Here is a 22741-nt window from a genome sequence, read left to right as displayed (position 1 = left end):
CGGAAATCCTCCTCCTCGTCTGCTCAGCTGCTCTCCAGCTTTTACAGAGCGACTGTCTTCTCATAAGTGGCTGCATTTGCCTTAGCGTTCACTGTTAGAAACCTTCTGAGAGAACTTCTTTTATTTATTTGCTTCTTTTTTAGAATCCTTCTGAGAGAACTTCTTTTATTTATTTGCTTTTTTAGAAACCTTCTGAGAGAACTTTTATTTATTTGTCTCATTTTTGTCAGCTGATGATGGAAGCTGATCCCTTGGGGCTATTCCCAAGCATAGATCGAGGGGTTTTGGTCACCCCAGGAGTCAGTAAAGCACGTCAAAAAATTAAGACTCAAAGTGCCAGAGCAGGAATAGCCCCCACAGAAAAATGAAAGGCTTATGGGGCAAGAAGCGTATAAGGTGAGGCCTGGGGTACAGGCAGCACTTACTGTGGTGAGTGGTCCTCAATACTCTCCTTTCCTGCATTATTTTTTGTGTGGGGGATTGTTGACTCCAAGGCTGTGATGTTCTGAACCCACCCTGTGTGAAACTGTTCCCGAATCTGCCAATATCTGTGTCAAAGTCCCCATAAAAAACAGATGCAGACTTTTCGGGCAGGCCTGCGTTCGTCTTTTTCAGCATGCCTATGAAAAGATGTGTTCAGGCTACCATCGCTGCGGGTAAATAACAGCTACAGCGACAAAAATAGGGTAAGACAGTGATAAACAGAGGCTGCAGATGTTCCTTGTGACTGTTTTTGTTATTTTAAAATCTTTATTCATCTTTATAAAATACTGAAGTGTGATATCTGCGTGTACAATAAATACCCTAGCAGTATAAACAAAGAGCAAAGCAGCGTAACAGAAAAATCCCTGGCACCTCGCACAAATCTGCGATCTGTTTTGAATGGAAAAATCCAACGAGCTTTCAGTTCGCACAATGGCATCCAGACTCCATTGTAACGAAACTGATGAATCTCAGCTTTGAAGAGGATGGCAATTTCCAATCCCCGAGCTTGTGCGTGCATACACGGGCAGAAACATCCCCATGCCTTCGTCTGTGCCGGAAGAGCCAGAGAAAATAAAAAATGTATTGACCGGACGTTCATGGAACAAGGTAAAGCAGAGGCCACAAGAGGTCACCTTGCCCATTCTGGACGGAGCTGATGGGCCGAGCAGATGCCTTCTGTGCTCCTCAGAGCCCTCCAGCTTGTGTTAAACAATGTCAGACGTTTATTCGCACACCAATACTCCGGACTGGGGCTGGCAAATCAAGCAGGTCTGGGAGCTCAGACAGGAACGAGAGCCTGGCCTAGAGGTGAATCTTAGCTGCAGTCTGTATGGAAATGGCACTGAGCATCTTCCTTCATCTGGTTTCATCATGGCTCTGCCCGTGGCTGAGGTAAGGCCTCAATGTGACATTTTGTGACAGATTCAGATGCGCCTGGCCCTAGTGTTCATTTCACTTCTGGTTTTAGTTCAGGTCCATATTACACAGAAGGCATTTTCATAAAACATGGGGATTTGCACTCTGGGGACTTCCCAGTCTTAAATTCGTGCAAGACTTGCAGTGACTGGTGCAGTTTATGCTGTTCTCTGCGCGGTGCTTGATGGGTGGAGGATCCAAACTAAGCCCATTGTAATTAGTCTCATTTATCCATGCCAAATTACATTGCCATGTCCTGCAGCAAATGTGATCTGTTCCCATGGACCCACAAGCCCAGATGTTGCGTGATTACATTGGCTTCGGCGGAGTTACTGCAGATTTCCTGCATGGCTGATGGCAGCAGCAAATCCACTGTGTGCAGAAAATTAAAAACTAGATTAAGCTGTAACAGGATTGGTGCCAATCCTTTTGACACTACTGGTACGGGATTGCCGCGTGCATCCTATACAGGTCAATCTGTTTCCTCAGCACCCACAACGTGGTGACAAACCCTATGTGCAGGCGAGGGGCTGCACCTCCGGCTGGCTGTTAAGTTTTTTACTAGTTTTCTGCCTATTTGGTCCTTTGGAGATCCCCAGTATCCGTTTGTAGTCCCAAGCTAGGGAAAAAAAATCAAGGAAACCTTGAAAAAAATAGGAAGACTTATACCTTGTATAGCCTTTAGCTGAGAAAACGGTCCCTTTGGTAGCTTGTATTTTAAATAGGGGGCTTTCTTGAGATTCAGCAGAATGTTTTTTTTTAAAAATCAAGATCATTCTGGCCAGAAATTATTTTTAACCACTGAATTAGCACGAGTCGGTGGCCGGCGGTAGGACCCGAGGGAGCGGGCGTGCAGCCGCCGCAGGGGAGGCTCGGGCTGGGTGTCAGGCACCGATTCTTCACCCAGAGGGTGGCCCAAGAGGGTGCCCAGGGACACGGGCAAGCCCTGAGCCTGCTGGACTTGGCGAAGGGCTCCAACCCTTTCGGGTTGGGATTTTTTTTGGGGGGGGGGCTTTAGAGGGGAGAAACCAAGGGTTTGGCAGCCGGGCGCTGCGCAACCCCCCCAGAACCGGGCAACCCCCCCCCCCCCCCCCCCAAAAAACTGGGCAACCCCCCGGAGCTGGCCAAACCACCCCCCCCCCGAAGCTGACCAAACCCCCGGAGGTGAGCAAAGCCCCCCGGGAGCTTTGCAAAAGAAGCCCGGCACCGGCTGAGGAGCTTTGCCCGGAGCCCCCCGCCCGGCCCTTCCCGGTGGCGGCGGGGGGGCGGGCGCTGAGCCGCGCCTTGCTGCGCCGCCGCCGGGCGATGCGCTTCCTCCGCTGAGCTCCGAGCAGCCAGGATGACGGTGGAGTTTGAGGAGTGCATCAAGGACTCGCCCCGGTTCCGGTAAGCCCGGGGAAAAAGGGGGGGGTGGTGGAGGGGGAGAAAGCGGCGTTGCCCCAGGAATTTTTTTTTTTTGGGGGGGGGGGGGGGGGGACCCCCAGCGCTCGGCGCTCCGGGATGCGGAGCCGCAGCTGGGGCCGCTTCGAGGAGCGGGTTGCTGCCGGGGGACAGCGCTGGGGAGCCCGGCTGGAGGAGTCTCCCCCCCTGGGAGCACCCAGGGAGCACCCAGCGAGCACCCGGCGAGCACCCGAGGAGCGCCCGAGGAGCGCCCGGGGAGCCGGCGCCGAGACCCGCGGACATTTTCCGAGCGCTCCCATCCCCAGCTCTCGGAGGGCTGGGGGGAGGTTTAGCGGTCTTGGAGGAGGAATCCGGGCTCCGACAACACAAAGACTCGAGCTTGGCGGTGCTGCGTTTAAATCGGGTGGTTGCACCGATGCCCCCGGCTGCAGAGGAGCCTCCGCGGCCTGGGTGCAGATGCCAGGAGCATCCTGGCGAGGTGTCGGCATGGGGCAGGATGTCCTGGTGCTAGAAAGGGGGGAGCTGGCAGCTTCCACGGCCGGCGATCTCCCGCTGCTTTCCATACCGTGCTTGGATGGGGACAGAAGGAAAGAGACAATAGCCCGCACAAGCAAGTTGCTTGGACGTGTGGGCAGGGGCGAGAGTTGCCAAGGGAGCTCCCCTCTCAGCAGACGTGTCTCGTTGCACCTTCTCTGAACGGTTTTGTTTATTAAACGGAAGGTTTTGCATTTTCCTCCCGGTGCGTTTAAAAATAATTTCCTGGAATGCGAGCTCCGTACAAAAGGCTGCGGTGGCCTGGTGCCGTGGCTGCTCCGAACAATTGCCGTTCTCTGCAGGCGTGTGCGTGGCTGCGTGCAGCTGCAGGTAACGCAAATACCTGGGCAAGTGCCGCTCGTGGGGCGAATTTACCCCGGCTATGGGGATCTGCGGGGCTGGGGGAAGGGTCCTCCCCGCATTTTGATTCTAATTGCGTGGTGAGATCCTGCTCTTGCCTGTTCCAGAGCTGTTTCTGAAGGTGTAAAGGACAGTACCGTGTGAGGTGACGGGCTGGTCTTATTTAGGTGTCCTGGGAGCTTTTGATTGGGAAAAAGTTAGATGCACGGATAGGTTTGCAGGAGGTACGAAGCTCTGTCTTTAAACCTGTGCTCGCTTAGCATCAATTAGGATTTATTCCTTTTTTTTTTTAACTGTCATTTTACCCCATTGTGCTGCCGAGCATGTGAACTGCTCGGTGGCATCCTTCCAGCGCGGTGACTTCACTGTCCAGATGTCTCGTTCCACATGGCAGTGACCCTTTTCCCGGTGACGTCAGGGTTGATTGATATGTTTATTTATTTATTTTGCCTTTGGTGCGTGTGGGCTCCGGGCCAAGTTTCTTAGTATGCAGGCAGCATCATTCTGCTCTGTCTGCTCCATCCATAAAAACAAAACAGCCCTCAGAGCACTCTGCTGGACCTCTATCAAAAGCCAGTTATTTAAGCACGGAATTATGAACTATTTCCCCAATGGCTAGACACAGTCTGCCTGCTAAAGGGAGAACAAGAGATTAGGCTGGAGAAGTAAGCCTGTGCGTTTCAGGAGGGCTGCAATACGTATAGCAGGGGAATTTGTAACCGCTACCACTTGAAACAGTGACAAAGTACTGACATTTGCGGGCCTATAGCAAAACCAAAACCAAAATACAGTTCTTCAGACTTTCTCAAGGGGTTTTAGGCTCCTCCAAGGAGTTTAGTCTCCTCGTGTACTTTTCTTCCTCCCAACTCTTTAATTAGTTCTTGTGTTACAATTATTCGTTGATGGTACAAGAGAGCCCTTAGCTGTGTGTCAGGGATGGGCTTTCCTCCTAGCGCGGGGCAGAGATGCCTAGTAATGCATCCCTAAAAGCTTGCAACTATCGAAAACTAAAATACCATGCAAAATGAGCGACATATAAAAGTATAGATAAAAATGAGGCGAGAGAAGGTAGCACATCGCCCACCTCCTCAGCACAGACTGACAGCAGTAGGTAATGTGACCTGCCCCTTGCCAGGGGAAGGCTCTGGGGAAGCGGCAAGAACTGACACAGGTTTCCCATCGCGGTCCTCAGCCAGGAGAGTTTGTGTCGTGGTTTGCAAGAGCCTCGTTCCCCTCAGTGCTGAGCCCCGGGGATGATCGGATTGTTGTACAGAGGAGAAAGAAAAAAACCACCAAACAATTACATAGGCATAAACACACGCTGTATCAGGCATCCCATAATAAGGCTACCAAACTAGTCTACTTTAGCAATCGGATCCAGTCGCACGTCAAAATAGTGAAAGCAGCGGTCGACACGCAGCGATCCGTCCCAGCCTCCTGCTTCGGAGGGACCAGTTGCTACAAAGAAAACTTTTATTTTCCATCCCTTCCGTGCGTGCAGCTCGGCAGGCTGGCAGCGAACCTTACTTCTGTGGGGCATCTTGTAGAGACACGCAGATTCTGTTCCAGTAAACAAATGTGAGTACCTTGAAAGACCAGTTCTAGCACATTTGAATGCAACCCGTCCATGCTGTGGCTTTCATCTCCCCGACCCGCGGAGCCCTCCGGTTAGCTAGCAGTAGCCTGGGAAATCTAGGAACCCATTTCTGCCTGGCTCCAGTGGTCGGGGCGATGCAGCGACGACCCCATTGCTGCCCGGCCCCGTGTTGACCCGATTTGCCGCGCTACGATGAGCACACTTGGCTCCCCTGTGCGAAATGGATGTCCTTGGGCAAGGTCCCGAGGTGTACCCCCAGCTTTGTCCCTTCCTCACTCCGAGAAGCTGCTCGTGGTGCTCAGGGACAGGCAGGGACATCAACGCCCGACCCGGGTGTCAGCAACACTCGGGAGGATGAGGGTGGAGGAGGAACAAATCGCAGGGGTCGGGCCTGGCTGCAGCGCTCTGCGGGTAGGAAACCCCAAATGTCTCTGTGGTAATTCCCACGGGGGAGGGAAATAAGCGGTTATGTCCTTACCTAGCGCTGCTGGTGCCGTCGCCGTTGCTATTAATTAACCCTATTAATTGCTGAAAGGTCAGGGTTCCCTGCTGGACGTCCCTGAGGACGCTGTGTGTTGGGGGATCCAGCAGGCTCTGTGTGCTCTCAGCTGCTGGCGTCTTCTCGTGAGGACCTCCTGTGGCTGCCACCACCCGAGGGGACAGCCAGCAGCAGCAGCACCCCCAGTGCATCCAGCCGGGCCACCGAGGGACCCGCGTGCCTCTTGGAAGGGACAGAAAACCTGCCACTGAGGCAGAAGCTCCACCAGAGCAGGTCCTTGCCCTGTCTGAGGGCGCTGCCTGCACGACCCTGTGGCTCTCATTGGGCAAAGGGAAATTCAGGCAAGGAATTCCAGCTCCTTGAAAGGTGCAAGGCAAGAAATTGCCGCTTGCCAGAGGAAAAGAAAGTGAAAAAAGCAAGTACCTTGAGAAAATACTTTCTAACTTCCACCAGGGTGTTTCAAACAGAACGGGAAGAATTAAAAGCACTTATTCAAACTGTTCTTGCTAGGTCTGATAACAGATTGAGGTAGAGGAGTTTAAAGCTGGCGTAACCAGTTTTAACGCGTCCGTGCTGTGTGAGCATGTGTTAGTGAAGGCCTCTGCAGAAAGATCTTCATAGCTTGTGTGATTTTTGGCTGGTGTTAATTGCCTCTGCACACCACTGACGTGCCGTTTGATGTCAGCCAGACTTACTAGCTGAAGTCACCTAAAAGCAAATTGAAATCACACCCAGAGTGGCCACAGGAAGACTTCCTCTGTTTAACTAAACCAGGTTAACAAAAAGAGCACAGGCATTGATTGGGAATTGTTTTTCGTTACACAAGGCTCCTTATGTAAGCAAGATCCCTGCTGCCGATTGCAGTCACAAGAAGATACGCCCACAGAGAGCTTCTCTTTGAATCGGAGCCTAATGAGTACAATTACCATCACTTGCTGTTTTACTTGCACGAGAGAGAAGATACTATCGCAAAAGCAGCAAGGCATTATCTGTATCAATCATGACTCCTGCCCTTATCTGTTTATTCCATTTCTCACTCTTTAGCACTGCGCTTCTAAAGTCACAGGGTCTGAAGTACGCGAAGGGGAGAGTCAAAGCAGAGGTGTCGCCGTCGGGTTGCTTCCTCTCGCAGCCGTGAGATGCTCGCCCTGTTTCAGCCGTCCGTCCTGTCCGTCCAGCCCCCAGATGTCTGTGCCTCAGCCTGGTGCCTTCCGCTCGCAGTGAGGCTTCGTGTCCCCTCCTGCCTTGCAGCCTCGCTTACTCAGCATCGTTCCAAAGTGAGCCCAGGCCTCAAATGGGACCATTACTGGAGTTGTACTGGGGGATGCTTTATGGCAGGGTCCGTCCCCAGTCTAGCAGGGCGGCTCGTCCCTCCACGCGTGGTTTTGTCGCCGCGTGCACTTGTTGTGCCATACCAAGGCTGTGGTTGTGGTGGCATCACCCCAAAAAGCCTGCTTGCTGAATGATTCTGCGCTGCATTTCAGCCGTGGCAGCTTCACAGCAGATCACAGCAGGGCCCTCGCATGGTGCAGGGCTTTTTTCCCCCGGAGGTGCTAACATATGGAAGCAAAAATCCCTTAATTTGAGGCTCCCTGACATCACAGCTCCCTTGGGAATCCTGAAGTGCTAAGGAAAAGCTGCAGTCCAGCCTGCGTTAGTGCGGGCAGATCTGAAGGTGGTAATTCATTTATTCAGTCATTGTCAGGGAGAATCCCCAAGTAGCAGAGAATCGCCTGGGCGAGAACTCATTTGAGATCTCTGGGTTGGCGTCCTAAATGGTATTTCATGCCAGATTTTTGGCAAGCAGTTTCCTGAGTAGCTTTGACCTGTGAACTGCACGAGCGGAGTATCCCAAAGGGCCGAGGGTCTGAAGCTAGAACCCCCCGGCTTCCTCCCAACGCTCCAAATCAGCAAGGGAATTTTTTGGTGTGGTTGCCAGGATAAAATTGGCGGAAGACAGAAGCCGGGAGTTTGCAGTGGATAGCATTAAACGCTGAAATGCGGTGTCTGAGCCTGCTCATGGGAGATGAAGCTCGCAAGTTTCGTGGTGTAGCACGCAGACAAGGGGAATTTTGGTATTCCATAGTTTGGCAAATTGTTAGCTTAATAACCCCCGTGGAGCGTGCTTTGCTGTGTGACTGTGTATGTACCTAGTGAGGACGTTTGCAAACTGAAATGCTCCTGGTTGTCTGACAGATCAGCGTGGGAGCTGGAAGTCGCTTTCCTTTTCAGTAGCTGTTCCTCCCCGTGTCCTTCTGCTGGCTGGGATGCGTGTGGCTTGCAGGGAAATGAAAATCACCTCTTCAGTCACTCTTCTGACATTTTTCTCTCTCCCCGGCTCTCCTTCTGGTTGCCGTGAGATAAGTGTAAGGAGAAAGCTCTTCACTCGGAGTGATCCCAGAAGTTTTGCTGGGTGTAAGCTTCGTCTCTCACATGCTAAGTATGGTTTTGCCTCCTGGGATGGCCAAAAGCCACCGAGAAAGCCAAGGTCAGAGTTTCACCAGCTGCTAGTTGTCTAGCTGTAATAAGGAACGTAAGAGGGCTGCAAGTTGGTTGGCAAAGCTTGCTAAAGGGGGTAAAAACAAAAGAGCAATAACCCTGTGGTGGAAGAGGGTAATTAGACCCAGAGGTAATGCGGCGGAGAGATGCTGATGCTAGCTAATCTGTGCTGTTGAGATGATCTGTGGGAGAGCCATCCCTTCTTCCTCACGGAGTGCCACATGCCTCAGTAGCTGAGCTTTGCTGGTCGCCTTGGCACCACGCAGCGCCTCCGGCTTCCAGTCCCGGTCCTCGAAGGACTGCCGCGTGGCCGCGTGAGCACACCCAGGGTAAGAGTTCAGCGAACCACTGCTTGCGGTAGCCTCGTTCACGTGGGCTCTCAGCAGGCTCCTGCTGAAACGAGTGTCACTGCACAGCCGGCGAGCTGCGCAGCCTAGGGATAGCTCCGCGGCCTTTGCCACGCACACCGATGAAACTCGGGAAGCTGGAGGTGATGGGAAGCAATGGTGTAGAGTCTGCCCACCCTCGTGCAGATACATGGAGCTGTTGACAGAGCCGGTTTCCCCGCCAGCTTGCGTCTTCCTGTAGCCTTTATAGAGTAAGATAGTGTTAATTGCTGCACCTCGAGGTGCCTGAAATGGCTGACCACGTAACGCCTCGACGCTAAGCCTCCGAAACTGCCCTGTTCTCCAGGGGCGGTGGGAGAGCAGAGATGGGGAAGGAAGAATGAAAATCAAGCCCAAGAGCTTTGCAATCCCAAGCTCTTCTGAGCAGGCGGCGGTCTCTTTAAAACCTGGTTTCATAACACTGAAATTTCAGCCACAGTATTAATTTTTTTGCAGCAGGAAAGCCAATGCAACCATGAGGTTTTCTGGCTTCCCAGCACTGGCTTTGCTTAAAAAAAGCAGACTGCTGCTGGCTTTGGGAGTCCAGTTAGCTGGGAGAAAGAAAAGAGCCCTAGAAACAGCCCTGCAGTCCACATTTGGTTGAATTTTGGGGACAGGTCGGATATCCCTGGAGCAAGAGTTCCTGCTTGCTTGCAGCTCTCCTGTACCTCACAGGGCTGTGTTCTGATTTCAGACATCTGTAGAGATTCTTGGCTCCTGTTCCCCAAGTGTTTGGTGCACGCACAGGTTGCTAGCTCCTCCCGTAATGAACGTGGTTCCTGTCTTCTGTAAAGCTTGTTTCAAAACGGGGTGGAGAAAAAGCAGGAAAAAAAGAAGGCAGATTCAGCTCGGTGCTGACTCCACGCCGTGCAAACTTCTCCTGTGCGGGAAGGAAGAGGAAGCACGAGCTCTTTGACCAGCAACTGCAGACTTGGAGGGAGAGGGGGAAGCAGGCATCCTGGCCAGCACAGGAGGTTGGGGTTTTACCTGCCAGTAGCTCTCTAATTGCTTCTTCCTCTTCTTTGAGGCACTGCCGAGCCTGCTCTGTTAAGATCTTGGAAGCAAGTCCAGGAGTTTGAGCTACAGCACTCCCTGTATGTCGGAGCACTGGGGAACTGTGTCTCGGTCCCAGGCCAAGGGGATGGAGGCCATGGCTTAACCACAGCCCCAGGAGATGTGTATCTGCGTGGAGGTGAATTGTGTACGCAGCAGCTGGAGCGTGAGCTGCCAGCCCCGCTCCCTGGAGGACCCCAGAGGGCTGGGAGCAGGGCTGGGATGCTGAATAATTATTCCCGTGGACTGGGAGGGTGGAGGCTGATTTCCTGCAGCCCCACCGCGTCCATTCCTAGCTGCAGGCCAGGCTGGCCCTCGGCCCAGGAGGAGCTGCCCGCAACTGCAGGCACAGCTCCCATCGTGGCCAGCCCTGGGAAAAGCGTCGTGCGTAATGTTCTGCCCATTGTGCGGGCTGCTGGCAGGGAGGGAAAAGGGTTCCTGCTTCTACTACAGCGTCAGAAAAAGGGAAGGGTCTGCTGGAGCCCGTGCTCCTTCAGGAGGCCGAAGAGCGAAGGCTCTTTTCGTGTCTGTTTTGTGCGCTTGAAGGCCACTCGGAACTGATAATCCCCAATCTATTTTGCAATGGCAGCCAGGTGGCGGGGAAACTGGCTCTGCCGCTAGTCCCGTGCGTATGAGCGGAGCCCAGGCACGCAGGCATCTGCCCTGACAAACCAGGTGAGCCAACGCCAGCGCAGGTCAAAGAAGCAGTGAGTAAGCCGCACATGTTGCTGCAGGAGCCGATCGCTCCTCTGAGCCACGGCTCCCAAACGAAGAAAACAAGGCACGGTAATTGCCCCAACCTCGTGGCAAAGCGCTCCAGCCTTGTTGCGTGGCGGGACGCACGGCGAGGCGTACCGGGGAGGGTTTGTTTTACAGCAACCCACCTGCAGGACTTGTTATTTTTGCATCTTGCGGTCTCCTTTGGCCTCTCAGTTTGCAGAGGAGGGAATTCAGCTCACAGCCCTTGACGTCTAAGAAGGGAGAAAGGAAAAAAAACAGCGGGAAGGTTGGATGTGCTCTCACAGCCCATCCCAACTGGACACAAGGTTAGCCGAGCGCAGCGTGTACATCTACAGCGGCGTGCCCCCAAAATTGCATTCTTGTCTTGCTTTACCCTATCTGTGAAGACGTTTGCAGGGGAAGCGTGCTTTGCTTATGTGCCAGCTCCCTTTTGGGAGGCCAAGAGCATTCTGGTGCTCTGCTGCAGCGAGCCATCACTCAATTTACTGGGGACTAACCCCCACATGTGGTCCCTGAGAGTAACTGTTGTGCTGCAGGACTTTGCCGGACGTAGCGTGGTCTGTGAGTGGGGGAGCGGCGCAGAGGCAAAGCAGCATATTCGTTACGGGGGATTAAAGGCGTGATGTCAGGGTTCATGGGTGGCACATCCCCGAGTGGAGTGCTCATTCATTCCTTAAATAAGCACAGAGTGGCACAGTCTAAACAGATTATATAACATCAGGGAGTGAGATAATCCCTCCTCTGCATACCCGCTCTGCTTCGTCACACTACAGCGAGGCTGAATAAGTTCCCTACCCTTTATTAACAGCAACAGCTCGTGCGAACACGTGTGTGAGTGCACATGTGCACGTGCAGCGTTTCCAGGGGTTGGGTGCATCGATACGAGGATATTTTACGGGGGTAAAATTTAGCTGAATGGCCGACACGTCCGTGCATTCGGATCCACGCAGAGACAAATATATAGCTTGTAGTCCTTTGTCAGCATCCAAGCAGCTGTGCCAGTCCTTATTTAACACCGCACAGAGGAGACAGACATATGGTTCTGTCTGCTGAATCGCCGAACGTCGTCGGGCCGAAAATACAGTTCCCTACATATGCAGATCTTACAGATATATATAGCGGCAGGGAAGCGCATCTCCATGGGCACAGGGAGCAGCTGAAGGGGATCTATCAGAGCTCTTAGGACAAAGAAAAGTTATGCAAGCGTACACCCTCGTGGCTTGCTTCGAGGCCCTTTTATGCCCACGCACAGGAGAAGAACACCCGCGGAACATCACCGCGGTCCTGCTGCGTTTGCAGGGCCAGGGTAAGGTAGGATCCCCCGTAACTCCTTGCAGGACGTGGCTGTCGAAGCCTGCCCGTTGCTGTTCCCTCTCCCTTCCAGCATCCCCGAAACAATGCAGTTTCCCACAGCTCGGTTTCTTTTCAGAACATCGCCCCTTTGTCCTCCCGGCTAAACCCAGATTTTGGCAGGAAATGTGGATTTGTCCCCACCCCGCGACCTCGCCCCAGGATGTAGGAAACGGCCGCAGGGACGGCGCTGACACAGCAGGAGGCCCCTTCCCCTTCCCCTTCCCTTTCCCCTTCCCCTTCCCACACCCTTCCCAGCTCCCCTCCTTGCATGGGCTGCAGGCTGCCCTTGTTTCGGAGCCCGACACCGGAGGGGAGAAGGCAGCAAGCTGAATTTGGAGAGCGACACCTGCCTGAAGTGCTCACAGGGCGTCATGAAACCAGTTCGGCCAGGCGGAGCTGGGGAGCTGGGACTCATGCTGGCTCTTGATGTCCCACTGACTCATCCGAATGCGGAGATAACGCACAAAGAAGCCACGGGACGGCGGCAGACAAGTCGACAGCACCGAGACGCTGGCCGGCTCTAAGCTGATACATCGTGTATGGTGGTGGCTGGGAAAAGGCTCCTCTCAGGACCCAAGCTGCTGTAGCCTCTGGGCTCATCTTTAATCTTCGCTTGTGTTCACCGCAATTATTCCTGCTTTAATATTGCAGCCTGGGTCAGAGGCGCCAGCGCAGCCGGGACGCGTGGAGGTGGGGGCAAGCAAGCCCCTACCCTCTGCAGAAGGAGGTTAATGGCTAATGTTTTGCATTCCGTAATGTCACCGGAATTGATCGCAGAAAAGCAACCCTGGTACTTCCCCGCTCTCTGCATGGGTCGGTAACACGGATGTACCCGTTTCCCCCAAGGCAGTGGGAAAAACAGGCTTTCGTGCGCTGCAGTGCACAGGCGTGCAGGTTGTGCTGAAGTGCAGACACCAGAGCGTCCCGGGGTGGAGCTGAAGAGAGCTGGCTGCACGCAGGGAGAGGGAAGCTGCTGGGAGTGAAGGTTGGCTTAAAAATAAACCGGGAAAGGGTCAGTAAAATGGCAGCTTCTGTCTCACCCAGGGGAGATGGGCGTTGGGGAAGCGCCCTTTGAAAAGGTGCCTGGCCTCTCCCCGTGCTTCTTGTGCTCCACGCTTCTCTACCTGCAGTTCTGAGCTCTGTGGGATGAGACGAGATGTGTAAGGTGAAACCAAGAAGGGTTTGAGGTTTCCAGCTAGATTTTCAGTCCCCACGGTGGGAAAGGACGGAGGACGGGTATCTGTGAGTCCTACAGGGCTGCACGCTGTTGTTCTGACCCTTGACTTCGTGCCTCAATCCTTTTTCTGCTGCTGGGGCCTGGACCCTACAATGCCAACTTTGTTCTCCCTTGCCAGGACCACATGATCCAGCACAGAGAACCTATTAATTTTTGCTCCAAGCAGCATTGGTCCCCATTTCCTGCCCGGTGGTTCCCTCCACCCCCAACACTTGGGCTTTTTGTGTGGGCTGGGGAATTTCCTCCTTGTAACTATCTTATCTCCGGGGCATGGCCCAAGACAGCATCGGGTACGCACCAGGACAACAAAATTCTCCCTGCAAGGATGATTTGTTGGCTGAAACACGATGGTCGTGGGACTGTGCATGGGGAGCTGATAAGCAATCTGCAGCTGGTGAAAGTCCTGCCGTCAGGAAACATTTGGCACTGCCGGGAGGGTGCGAGCAGCACCCAGCTCTCCAGCGGCTGAGGACCCTCCCTCGGTGCCCCCAGCACTTCTGCTGCCAGCCAGGGTGAGACCTTTGGTGCCTTTGGCAGGCAGCAGCACAGGAAAAGCCTTTCAGGCAGGGACAAAGGGAGCGGAGAGGTTGGGGAGCTCCGTGGAGAGCCAAGGCCCAGGGGAGGGGGAGAGAAAAGGAACAGGGAGCGTTCGGTGCTGAAGGAGATGCCTGCTGGGGGGCTGAGCTGAGCTGCCGACCGGGGCAAGTCTCAGCAAAGCCTGCGGGACCTTGTCCAGCCCTGGTGGGAATCGGATGCCGCTGGGTTCATTCTGGGAGAAGGCAGACTCGTTTATAGCAGTTTTTTTGATAAATCCATTTTGCTTTTAAAAGAAAGCTAAGGTGCTGTCCTGGGGAGAGGCATGCCCGCGTAGTGCTTCTTTCTTCGGCTCAGGAAGGAATATTCCCGTATGCAGCCATCGCGCTGCAGTTTCCATATTGTCGCTGCAAAAGCTTAATCCATGCAGGTGGAAATGTTTCCTGATGGGCATACAAGGCACTGCTGCTCTGAAGTCACTCAGCAAGCTGAATCGAAGTGTGAGGACAGAAACCATCCCTCATGGGGAAGTGCAAATGACCGACCTGACGAAATCTTGAGGGTGGACGATGCTTGGTCATCAGCATGCCTGGTCCTGGGCACGCGTCTCACTCGGGTCCTTCTTCGTGGAGCTTGCCAGATGGATCAACTAGCTCGAGAGGCTCCAATAAGGCAAGTTACCTCTCCCGCTTCCTGCTCTTGACAAACACAGCTGGCCAGGTCAGCACAAAGCCAGAGCCAGAAATGCGTGTTGAGGAGAAGCCATCTGCCTGCATGGTCCGGTTGGCCTGCCAGGTGTGGTGTGGTGCCTGCTGCCTCAGCCTGCTTGCCCCTGAGGAGCTTCTGGATATTCCCTTCTCCAGCACTCAAAGTCCTCGCTTGCATGCTCTATCTGGGTGACGTTCCAGGATCAGAAGTGCTCCGTGTGACGCTCTCAGAGGCCTGGAGAGCGCTGGACTGCAGGAGGGCAGCTGCCCGTGCAGATTGCAGCGCAGAGAATTGTCTCCCTTCCTGTAGTTTTCTTAAAGTGTATTAGAGACATGGTGCTACGATCTAGTGCACGCTGAAGAAAAAGAACATTCACCAGTTTTGCAGCTGACATCTTCTGCAAAACAAATATTCAGAACAGAAAGGTAGAGATCCTTCAGTCTGCCGGCCAGAAGAATTGCTAGCTGTCAGCAGAAATGGTGCTGAGCTCTGATCAGCAAGAATAACAAAGCTTCAAAACAGAGATCCTCAGGTAACTACCACAGAGCAGCTTCCACCTGTGGATTCTTCCACGTTTGGGGTATTTCTTCTTCCATTCATGCCTGGTGAGAGCTCTTCAGTGACTAAATAAGGAGGAGGGAGGATGCTGCAGAGGGAGTTCGAAGCGGGCACTAAAAATGACCTGTGCCTCTGCTTGGCTGCCTCTTACATGGCCTCTAGTCATCCCTGGGATGTGCACCTGTCCTCCTTGGTGGAAACTGGCCAGGGAGTGCTCAGGTTCTCTGAAAATGAATGGAATTTTGTAGCATGAGCTTAATGCAGTTTCGATGCCTCGCTTCAGAGTGGAAGTTGGCAAGGTGTGCGACAGAATGTGCCAGGTCTGAGCTGGAAGTAATTCCTGTGTTTGTTTTTGTAAGAGGGGATGAGGGGAAGGTACTTACCTGTCTCGATGCAGCCACACAGCTTCCTTTGTAACCTACAGAGGCTCAGGACGGAGGTGTACGATAATAAGCCAAGTTAACTGAGCTGCCCTGGCAGCCAGATGTTCTCTCCTACTGAACACATCATCATCAGTTGCTTTGCCAATTCATCAGCACAGTGCTCGGGGCTGCTCGTTCCACGCGGCGAGTCCATCGCTCGGAGGTGCTCAGCTCAGCATCAGCTGCACAACGACTTCTAACGGACCGGAGGGGACAGGGACAACGTTGAACGAGAGATGTCCCGACTGCTTTGGCAAGCAGAGAACCCCCTTTGCCTGTAGGATGGTGGCTTTTTTTTTTTTGATTTACTGTCAGCCTGTGGAACCCCGGAGAAGTAGCTGTTCCTCATGGGTTTTACCAGAGGTCGCGCAGACATCTGCGTGCTGCTGGGCTGAAACCCCCAAAAGGGCAGCGTAGACAAGAGGCGCTGCCCCAGGGAGGCAGTCTGGTTCAGGGCTGTTTCCTGACCTCGTCCTCACCAGGTCCGCTTTCTGATGGGGTTTTCCCTTCCACGCCCCAAACCAGCAGTATTGTGAGAAGGGTGCTGTGACGTTGCAGGGCCGCTTCCCTTTGGTTTCAACATTTCAGAAGCTGCTCAAGTGCTATGGGCAGAAGTAGGAAACGGTCTGCTGCAACGGCAGCCAGTATTGCCCCCCCGGGGTGGAACGACGAGTGGTGAGCAGTAAACTGCCACCTGCACTGCGTTTCCTCTCTGCTTCGTGTCTGCCTTCTCATCTGCAGATCGGGCACGGCTCGACGGGGAAAATCCAGATGCTCGAGCGAGAGACCCAGATGCTCGAGGTGCTGTTGTCTCCTCGAACGTTTGGCCGTGGGTTACAAAAGAGAAGGAAGCTGAGGGGGAAACCTATTATCATGAGATACATTACATAAGGAGTGCATTAAAGGAGCTAAGGAGAGATTTCATCTTTAAGCCATTAAATCCTAGAGTAATTTAGGTTGGAAGAGACCTCTGGAGGTCATCTAATCTAATGCCCTTCTCAGAGCAGGTCCAACAGACCGTGCTGCTTAGTGCCTTGGTTCTACAGGGGCTCAGACCAGCTGCCAGAAAGCAGCGATTCAGTGAATGGAAAAGTACTCAATAAACTCAGATACCTTCCTAAATACTAAGAGGCATTTTGGTAATTTGAACATAAAGGAGAAGCAACGCTGGAAGAAGCCTGTCCTTGTGTATACGTAGCAGAGTGCATAAAAGCCACGTCTGTCTTTGTCTGGCTCTTGAAGACAGACAATGCCAGTTTTGGCTAAATATTAATGTACTAATTTCAAGTTTGCAGAGCACTGTGCAACCAAAATATGAAGTCTTATTCATCTTGCTTCAAAACTCTGTCTAAACATACACCTCCAGCCGCTCCGCAGGAGGGTAAGAGCCATAAACTGACATTTAGCATGTTTCAGATGAAGAATGGGATGCTTTTATAGTTGTGCAAAACATGTGCAAAACATTATGAGCATTGTTACCAAAGCTAGAGCTAAGCTAAGCGTAGGCACAGAACCTCGTCGCCCATGAGAAGACGTGCTGGAAACTGTTCGAAGGGATTGGATAGCCACATCTAGCCTCCTTGAAAAGACAACAAAATAAAACACCGAATACCAGGAAAATGTCTTACATAAATGTAAATCAAAGGAGGGCTTCGACAACAGAGGGTTGGCAGCAGAAGTGCAGGAAAGCAGCGCATTCATCATTTCTCTGGCATATTCGCATGTCAAAGGCAAGCCACAGAAAATACTGGTGGGTTCGGTGCTGTGTGTTGGGTAATGACCCGTTGCCCTTCTTTAACACCCTGCGCTCAAGAGCATCAAACAGATCCCCAGCCGCCACCAAACGCCCAAGCTGGGAAGTAATTAAGGTACAAATTCCCCTTTGGTTTAGAAATGAAGACACAAACTGAAAGACAGTTGTACAGCACTCGTTCAGCACGAACGACTTGTGTTACTGAGAGACGAATTGTTTATACTGGTGGGACCAGACGTGTTATCCTTGGGTCCTTTGCAACCTGCCGGAGGTCATGCAGAGCCACACTCTATCCGTCCCAAATCCCGCCTATCAGTGCTGGGAGCAGCACCTAGAAATATGGGCTGTGAGCCGCCCACCACCCCGCTTACCAGACAGAGCAAACCTTCCAAGATCGGGGAGCGAACCAAGCTCGAAATGTTCGTGAAAAATTCCGCACCGCGCTCCAAACCAGAACAGAAGTGTCACGCCCGCTTGAGATGAGACAGCACTCTTAATATCAATGCCAAGATTTTCAGGGAATACCAGATGAGTCAGAAATTAAATCCTCCCCAAATCAAAATGAACGTAATCAATGAATATTTGATCGTTTTTCCACCTGTGTATAATGCCAGCTACTCACAGGGAGGCAGAACTCACTGAGGACTGGCAGTTTTCTCACGTTAAAGCCATCCCATTCCCCACACGAGAATGAAGCCATTCTCTGCTGCAGTTGCCCTGAACATAGCAATGCGTAAAGGGTCACGACTGAGCACATGTAAATGTACATCACCATCTTCACTAGATCTTTTTTTTTTCTTTGCAGGAGGTTTGTAGCAAGAAAACTGCAGAGAAGACTGTACAAAGAAGTTTAGACTAATAGCAAAAGCTTTAAGTGAGGGCTCAGCTCTGGCTTTCCGCTGTGTTTATTTGCAAGTAATATTTATGTTCACCAGCAAGCAAAATCAGGAATTTGGGATGCTGTGACTGTATGGTTTTCAAGTGCAGGGCTGAAAAATGCTTACAGTGAGCTGTTGTTGTCTGTGCTCCCCATCTGACTCTGATGGGAACTGTCTGCGTGAGCACTGCCTGCCCCGACGTCCCCCCCTACCAGCCGGTGATTTGTGCTCACATCCCAGTGAAAACCAGATCTGAGCAAGCTGTTTTTCGTGTCTTAATGCACTTTCCGTGTTTTAATTGTTTGTCTGCTTGGAGGTTCTTGTAGCATTTGAAAGCTGGGCTGAGACCACCTCGGGCTGCTCTTCTCTGCGGACCAGCAGGCTGGTGGCATGTGCTGGCTGCAGGAGCTCGCTCTTAGCAAAGGGGTACAGCAAACCCCATCGTGCAGCAAGGAGCTCGGAGTCGAGTCGGCTTCTTGTAGTTCTTCAGCAGAAAGGAGCTGGAGCTGGTGGATTTGATGACAAGTTCAAGTGTTCGAGCAGACGTCGAGCCCAAAAAGGCAAAGAATTTTTTCAGTGGAGCCTTTGGGTAAACCAAGTGAGAGTAAAGCAAGGAGGAGAGAGACAAGGACCCTGCGTCTCGTAAGCATCTCAGTTTCACTTACATCAGCACAGCTTCTGCTGCCCTACCTCTGTTTTTTAGTGTAGAAAACTCTCTCCTGCTCCCGGGATCAAAAAGCATTGCCATGGCCTTCCACATCTGCATCATGCTTAGAGCCATCTGCAGAGAGATTTTACTCAAGATTAGAAATAGAGCTTATTCCATTATCCTGGAACAAAAATAGGAGACTCAACCCGCTAAACACAGCCCTTCTCTTGCCATTTTCTCCATTAAGCAATTGGTACAGTTTATCCCGAAGACAGATGCATTTTAACGATGAACAAAATCCCCTCTGCGCTCCTCAGTTCACAAGAGTGACAGCAAACAAATTGCTATTTACAAAACATAACATGAGCCTCAGATAAGGTAATAAAAGCAATTCTGTTCGTTTAAAATGACTTAAATGTGAGTGGCTTGCATAATCTGTTTTTACCTAGGTTCCTCTCACTTGTTCAAGGCACAGCTTAAACCTCAGCCTGAGCCAGCAATTTCCACAGGAAGATCTGCAGGGCTGCAGGAAATGAACCCCTCTGGTTCACCAAAGAGAGAAGCAAGAGGAAGAACACAGCTAGCGTGTGGCAGGAGCTGGCGATCTGAGAGCAAAATAGCTGCGGGCTGCACAGAAATGGTTAAAGGAACAGGTAGCAGACAGCACCGCTGCTCCCGTGAGTACACGTGGATCAGGCTGGAGCGCGGAATTAGCATCACACTCACTATAAATAGATTTATGTGGGCCAGAGGCAGTCTCGGCCTTTTTGGCCAGAACCACGAGTCACCTTTAAACGAAGCAGATCCTGGCTGCGTTCAGCCTTCAAGGCGCATCAGCCTCGACCACAACCGAGGGCTGGTGGGAGGAGAATAGAGCGGGTCCTATCACGAAGCCAGGGACACTTCCCAGGCAATTTGCTTCCCGTGACCTGGCTGCCGACCAGGTCGCTCGGTGAGGATGCAGAGCTGTAGCAGGCTCTTTGCAAAACTAAACCGAACCAACCACAGTTTCCTGTGTCATCCAAAGTCCCACAACAAGCGAGCAAAGGACACCAGGGCTGCATTGTTTCACTGTGCTTAGCAGGGTTTTTTTTTCTCGTTTCACTGCCAGGAGAGTCTCTTCTTGCCCTGAGGGGCAAACAGCAGCAGTGTGGTCCTGCTCCCAGCAGAGCTGGGCTTCTTGGAGGCCAACAACCATCGTGCTCGTGTCCCTGCAGGTCGCAGTGGCTTTGCACAGTCATTCTGGACCACCCCAGACTGCAAGCACCGGCAGATAAAGCAAGCAGTGCCTCCCAGACCGAGTGCTACCCGCTCACCGCCCTTCAAACACCGGCTCTTCTCAGCCTTTTCTCCCAGCCCACGGCTCCCCTTTAGGGTTACTCTTGGCAGGGTTTAGCCCTCTCCTGGTAAAAGGTTTTTATTTATTATTATGCAACTACAGAAGAGGCAACAGAGGGGTTGGAAAGCAATGGAGAATATAGATACGGACGTATGTATGTATTCCTTGAAGGAGGGGAAGAGCTTTAGGTGCCCTGACCCTCAATTTCCCCTCGGTCCCGTGCCTTGGAGCAGCCAAGGTGGAGACGTGGGTTAGTGCTCGCTTTGGGGCCGCTTTGACAGGTTCCCCGCTCCCTTTCCCCAGCCCCTCGGCCCATCCTAGTGTCTGGCCTTTTGCAAGTTCTCTCTGGATGTTATGCTTTCCTTCTGATTTATGGTTTCCTGTGGGCTCGGAGGAATGCGAGGCAGGAGCAGCGTTCTGCTTTGTCACTTGTGAGCAGAAAGGGAAATGGAGATTAGCAGCAACAGGTCTTGGGTTTCGTGGAGGTTTGCAGGCTGACGGCAGAGCTTCGGGAAGGAGCAGAGCTACCCCGTGGTGGTGGGCCAGAGGCTGGCTGCCTTGCTCGAGCGGAGAGGGCAGCGAGCCCCAGAGCAGGCTGAACTCATTGCAGCCATTGTCCTCATTCAGCAAGAGCACAGACCCGGGTCTGTGCCGTCAAACACAAAGAGCAGCCATCCCTTTCTCGGTCCAGATGATTTTTATTTGAGATAGTCTGAATGTGCAGAAACCCTCCGCGAAATAGAGCAAAGGCCACAGTGAAGACTTGGCAAGCAAGCAGCGCGAACCTTCCCTTCTGCAGCAGATCTGAGAATAAACGAGTCACCGCACAAAGGGAGCCTTAGAAATGCAAAGATAAAGAACACAGAAACCAGGATACCGAGTGTTATTACTGCATATCCTCCAGGAACATGTGGTGTTTTCGTAGCGCCGTTGGCTCATCCCGGTGTCTGAGGTGGAGTCAAAAGCCCCGGTGGAGCATTAGCTGGTGAGGTGAGATGGTTCGGGGTATGAAGTGCCGGGTTTGAGCCCCTTTGGTTCGGGGTTGGATGGAAGGCCGAACGAAATGCCTTTTTGGTCGGTCGGTGTGTCACAGTCACCAGGTTTGACGAGGTTTTTGTCGGTTGTTTTCCAAGTCAGGCCTGTGTGATCTCAGGGATCGAGAATCCAGGGCTGTGGCTTGGCCTTGACTCAGCCTCAAATGAAAGCCAGGCACTCCTCCCCACGTGAACTCTGTCTCCTTGGCCTGCCTCTGGCCAGGACATCTCATCCAGGACCCCACATTCTCGCCGTGATGTACCCCTGCGTGTCAGACCCGTTGGGCTCCCTGCCTTTTGAGCTGGAGTGGGGAACGCTTCCACGTGGGGATCTTCGTAGGCTCCTCCACGAGCTGTCCGTAGGTCGGGGTCTCTGACCACAGCCTGCTTGCTCTCAGAGGCCGCAGACCCCTTCCTCTCTACCACTCGCCATGCAAAGCGCGCCGTGTCTGTGTGAACAGCACCCTTGGCCTGGCAGATCCCCGTCGGGCGCCCGCGAGGGTTGGGTCTGCAGGCGGATACCCAGCAGCTGCCTCCTGCCAGCAGCCCCGGGCTGCCTGGCCGAAGGGACGGCGTGCTTTCATCCCTGGTGCTCAGCGAAGTGGGAGCAGCGGTGGGTCAAGGTGTGCCACCCCTGGGTGCAGGATTAGTGCCAACACTGGCTGGAGGGGTTTGGCTCCTGCTGTTACTATATGGGCGGAGAAGAATGGTCAGCAAGGCCGTGCAAGCGTCTAGTTTAATGCAATCTCCTTTCCACAGCTAGCCTAATGCATTGCTGTCCTCTGACTGTATGGAGGGGCTGACAGTTCCTCCCACCATTTCTCCACCTGTTCTCCTGTTTCCTTATTACAGGCCCGAATCCAGATGTGGTAGGTGCAAGGTAGGCAGGGAATGTTTCTTCCCAGCGTTGCCTGAATCATTTTGCCACCCTGTGTGTGCAAGCTCATTGTTGGGTCCATTATGTACCAGCTGCATGCTTGAGAACATCTGGCTTCCTTCCCAAATTCCGGTCTCGTGGCAAGACATACTACTTCCAGCTTGCTTTTGTTGTTCACCTTTTATTTCTTTACAGAGATTTTGAAGTATCTGGCAGGCAGTGCAGAGTGCTGAGGGATCAGGAGGATTCATTCTGTCGTTGGTTTGGGAATTGTGCTTTTGGTTTGACTTCCTTGGGTCACATTACTTCTCCCGTGCCTCAGTTTCCTTCTCTTTACCTGCCCTACCTACTTAAATTCACTGGAGCCTATGTCACTATGACAGCCTCTTTTCTGTGACACTGTATAACCTCAAATATGTAGGGGTTTCAGTATGCTTGGAGAATACAGATGCTGCTGCAAGTAGTGCCAACAAGAGTGTCCTTCTCTTCCCTCGCTTTGCAGTGGGTGTGTCATCTGTGTGTGTTTTGTAAGCATTAACTAGTAGCCAAGATGCGTACAGAAAAACATAGCCCTTGGCTTGACTAGTCATGTAAAGATATTAATAACCACGCACACAAAGGAAATGATTAAGGAATAGGCAGGGTTCCTAATTGAATGCTTCTTCCCCATTCAGGGGAGGAAGGGTGTGAAATCTTTCTTGTGCTTGCCAGCTCCTGTTACAGGAATCAGTCGCTAGCCCCGTTTGTGCGACAGGTTCGCCTGCAATGCAGAGCCAGTTCTCGGGGCAGGGCTGGGCTTTCTTTGGAGCCCCGCGAGGAGCTAGGAGTGCAGGTCTGCAGGACTTCCTGCAATTTTTCCCCAATTTTTATTTCAGAACCGGAACGGGCTGAAAAATCGATCAAAGAAATTCCAAATGTGATATGAAAT

General features: G+C 52.5%; 1 protein-coding gene across 3 annotated transcripts in view; it reads left to right on the top strand.

Annotated features, from left to right (window-relative positions):
- Window positions 1-120: 120 nt before the first annotated feature.
- The window catches only part of ACAP3 (ArfGAP with coiled-coil, ankyrin repeat and PH domains 3), an 82547-nt gene continuing 59926 nt past the window's right edge, over window positions 121-22741 (top strand). Inside the window, exon 1 of one of the 3 annotated variants that reach the window (XM_066981895.1) lies at window positions 121-1377. In XM_066981895.1, the coding sequence (XP_066837996.1) occupies window positions 1316-1377 (62 nt within the window). In that variant the 5' untranslated portion in view covers window positions 121-1315. Of the gene's footprint in view, window positions 1378-2597; window positions 2788-10763; window positions 20893-22741 lie in introns of those variants that run through there. The other 2 variants (XM_066981896.1, XM_066981897.1) reach the window with 2 other exon arrangements.

The sequence above is a fragment of the Anser cygnoides genome, chromosome 23, assembly GCF_040182565.1.
Source record: "Anser cygnoides isolate HZ-2024a breed goose chromosome 23, Taihu_goose_T2T_genome, whole genome shotgun sequence".
NCBI lineage: Eukaryota > Metazoa > Chordata > Aves > Anseriformes > Anatidae > Anser > Anser cygnoides.
Note: the sequence above shows the minus strand (reverse complement) of the source record. Positions and strands in the feature narration are given on the sequence as shown.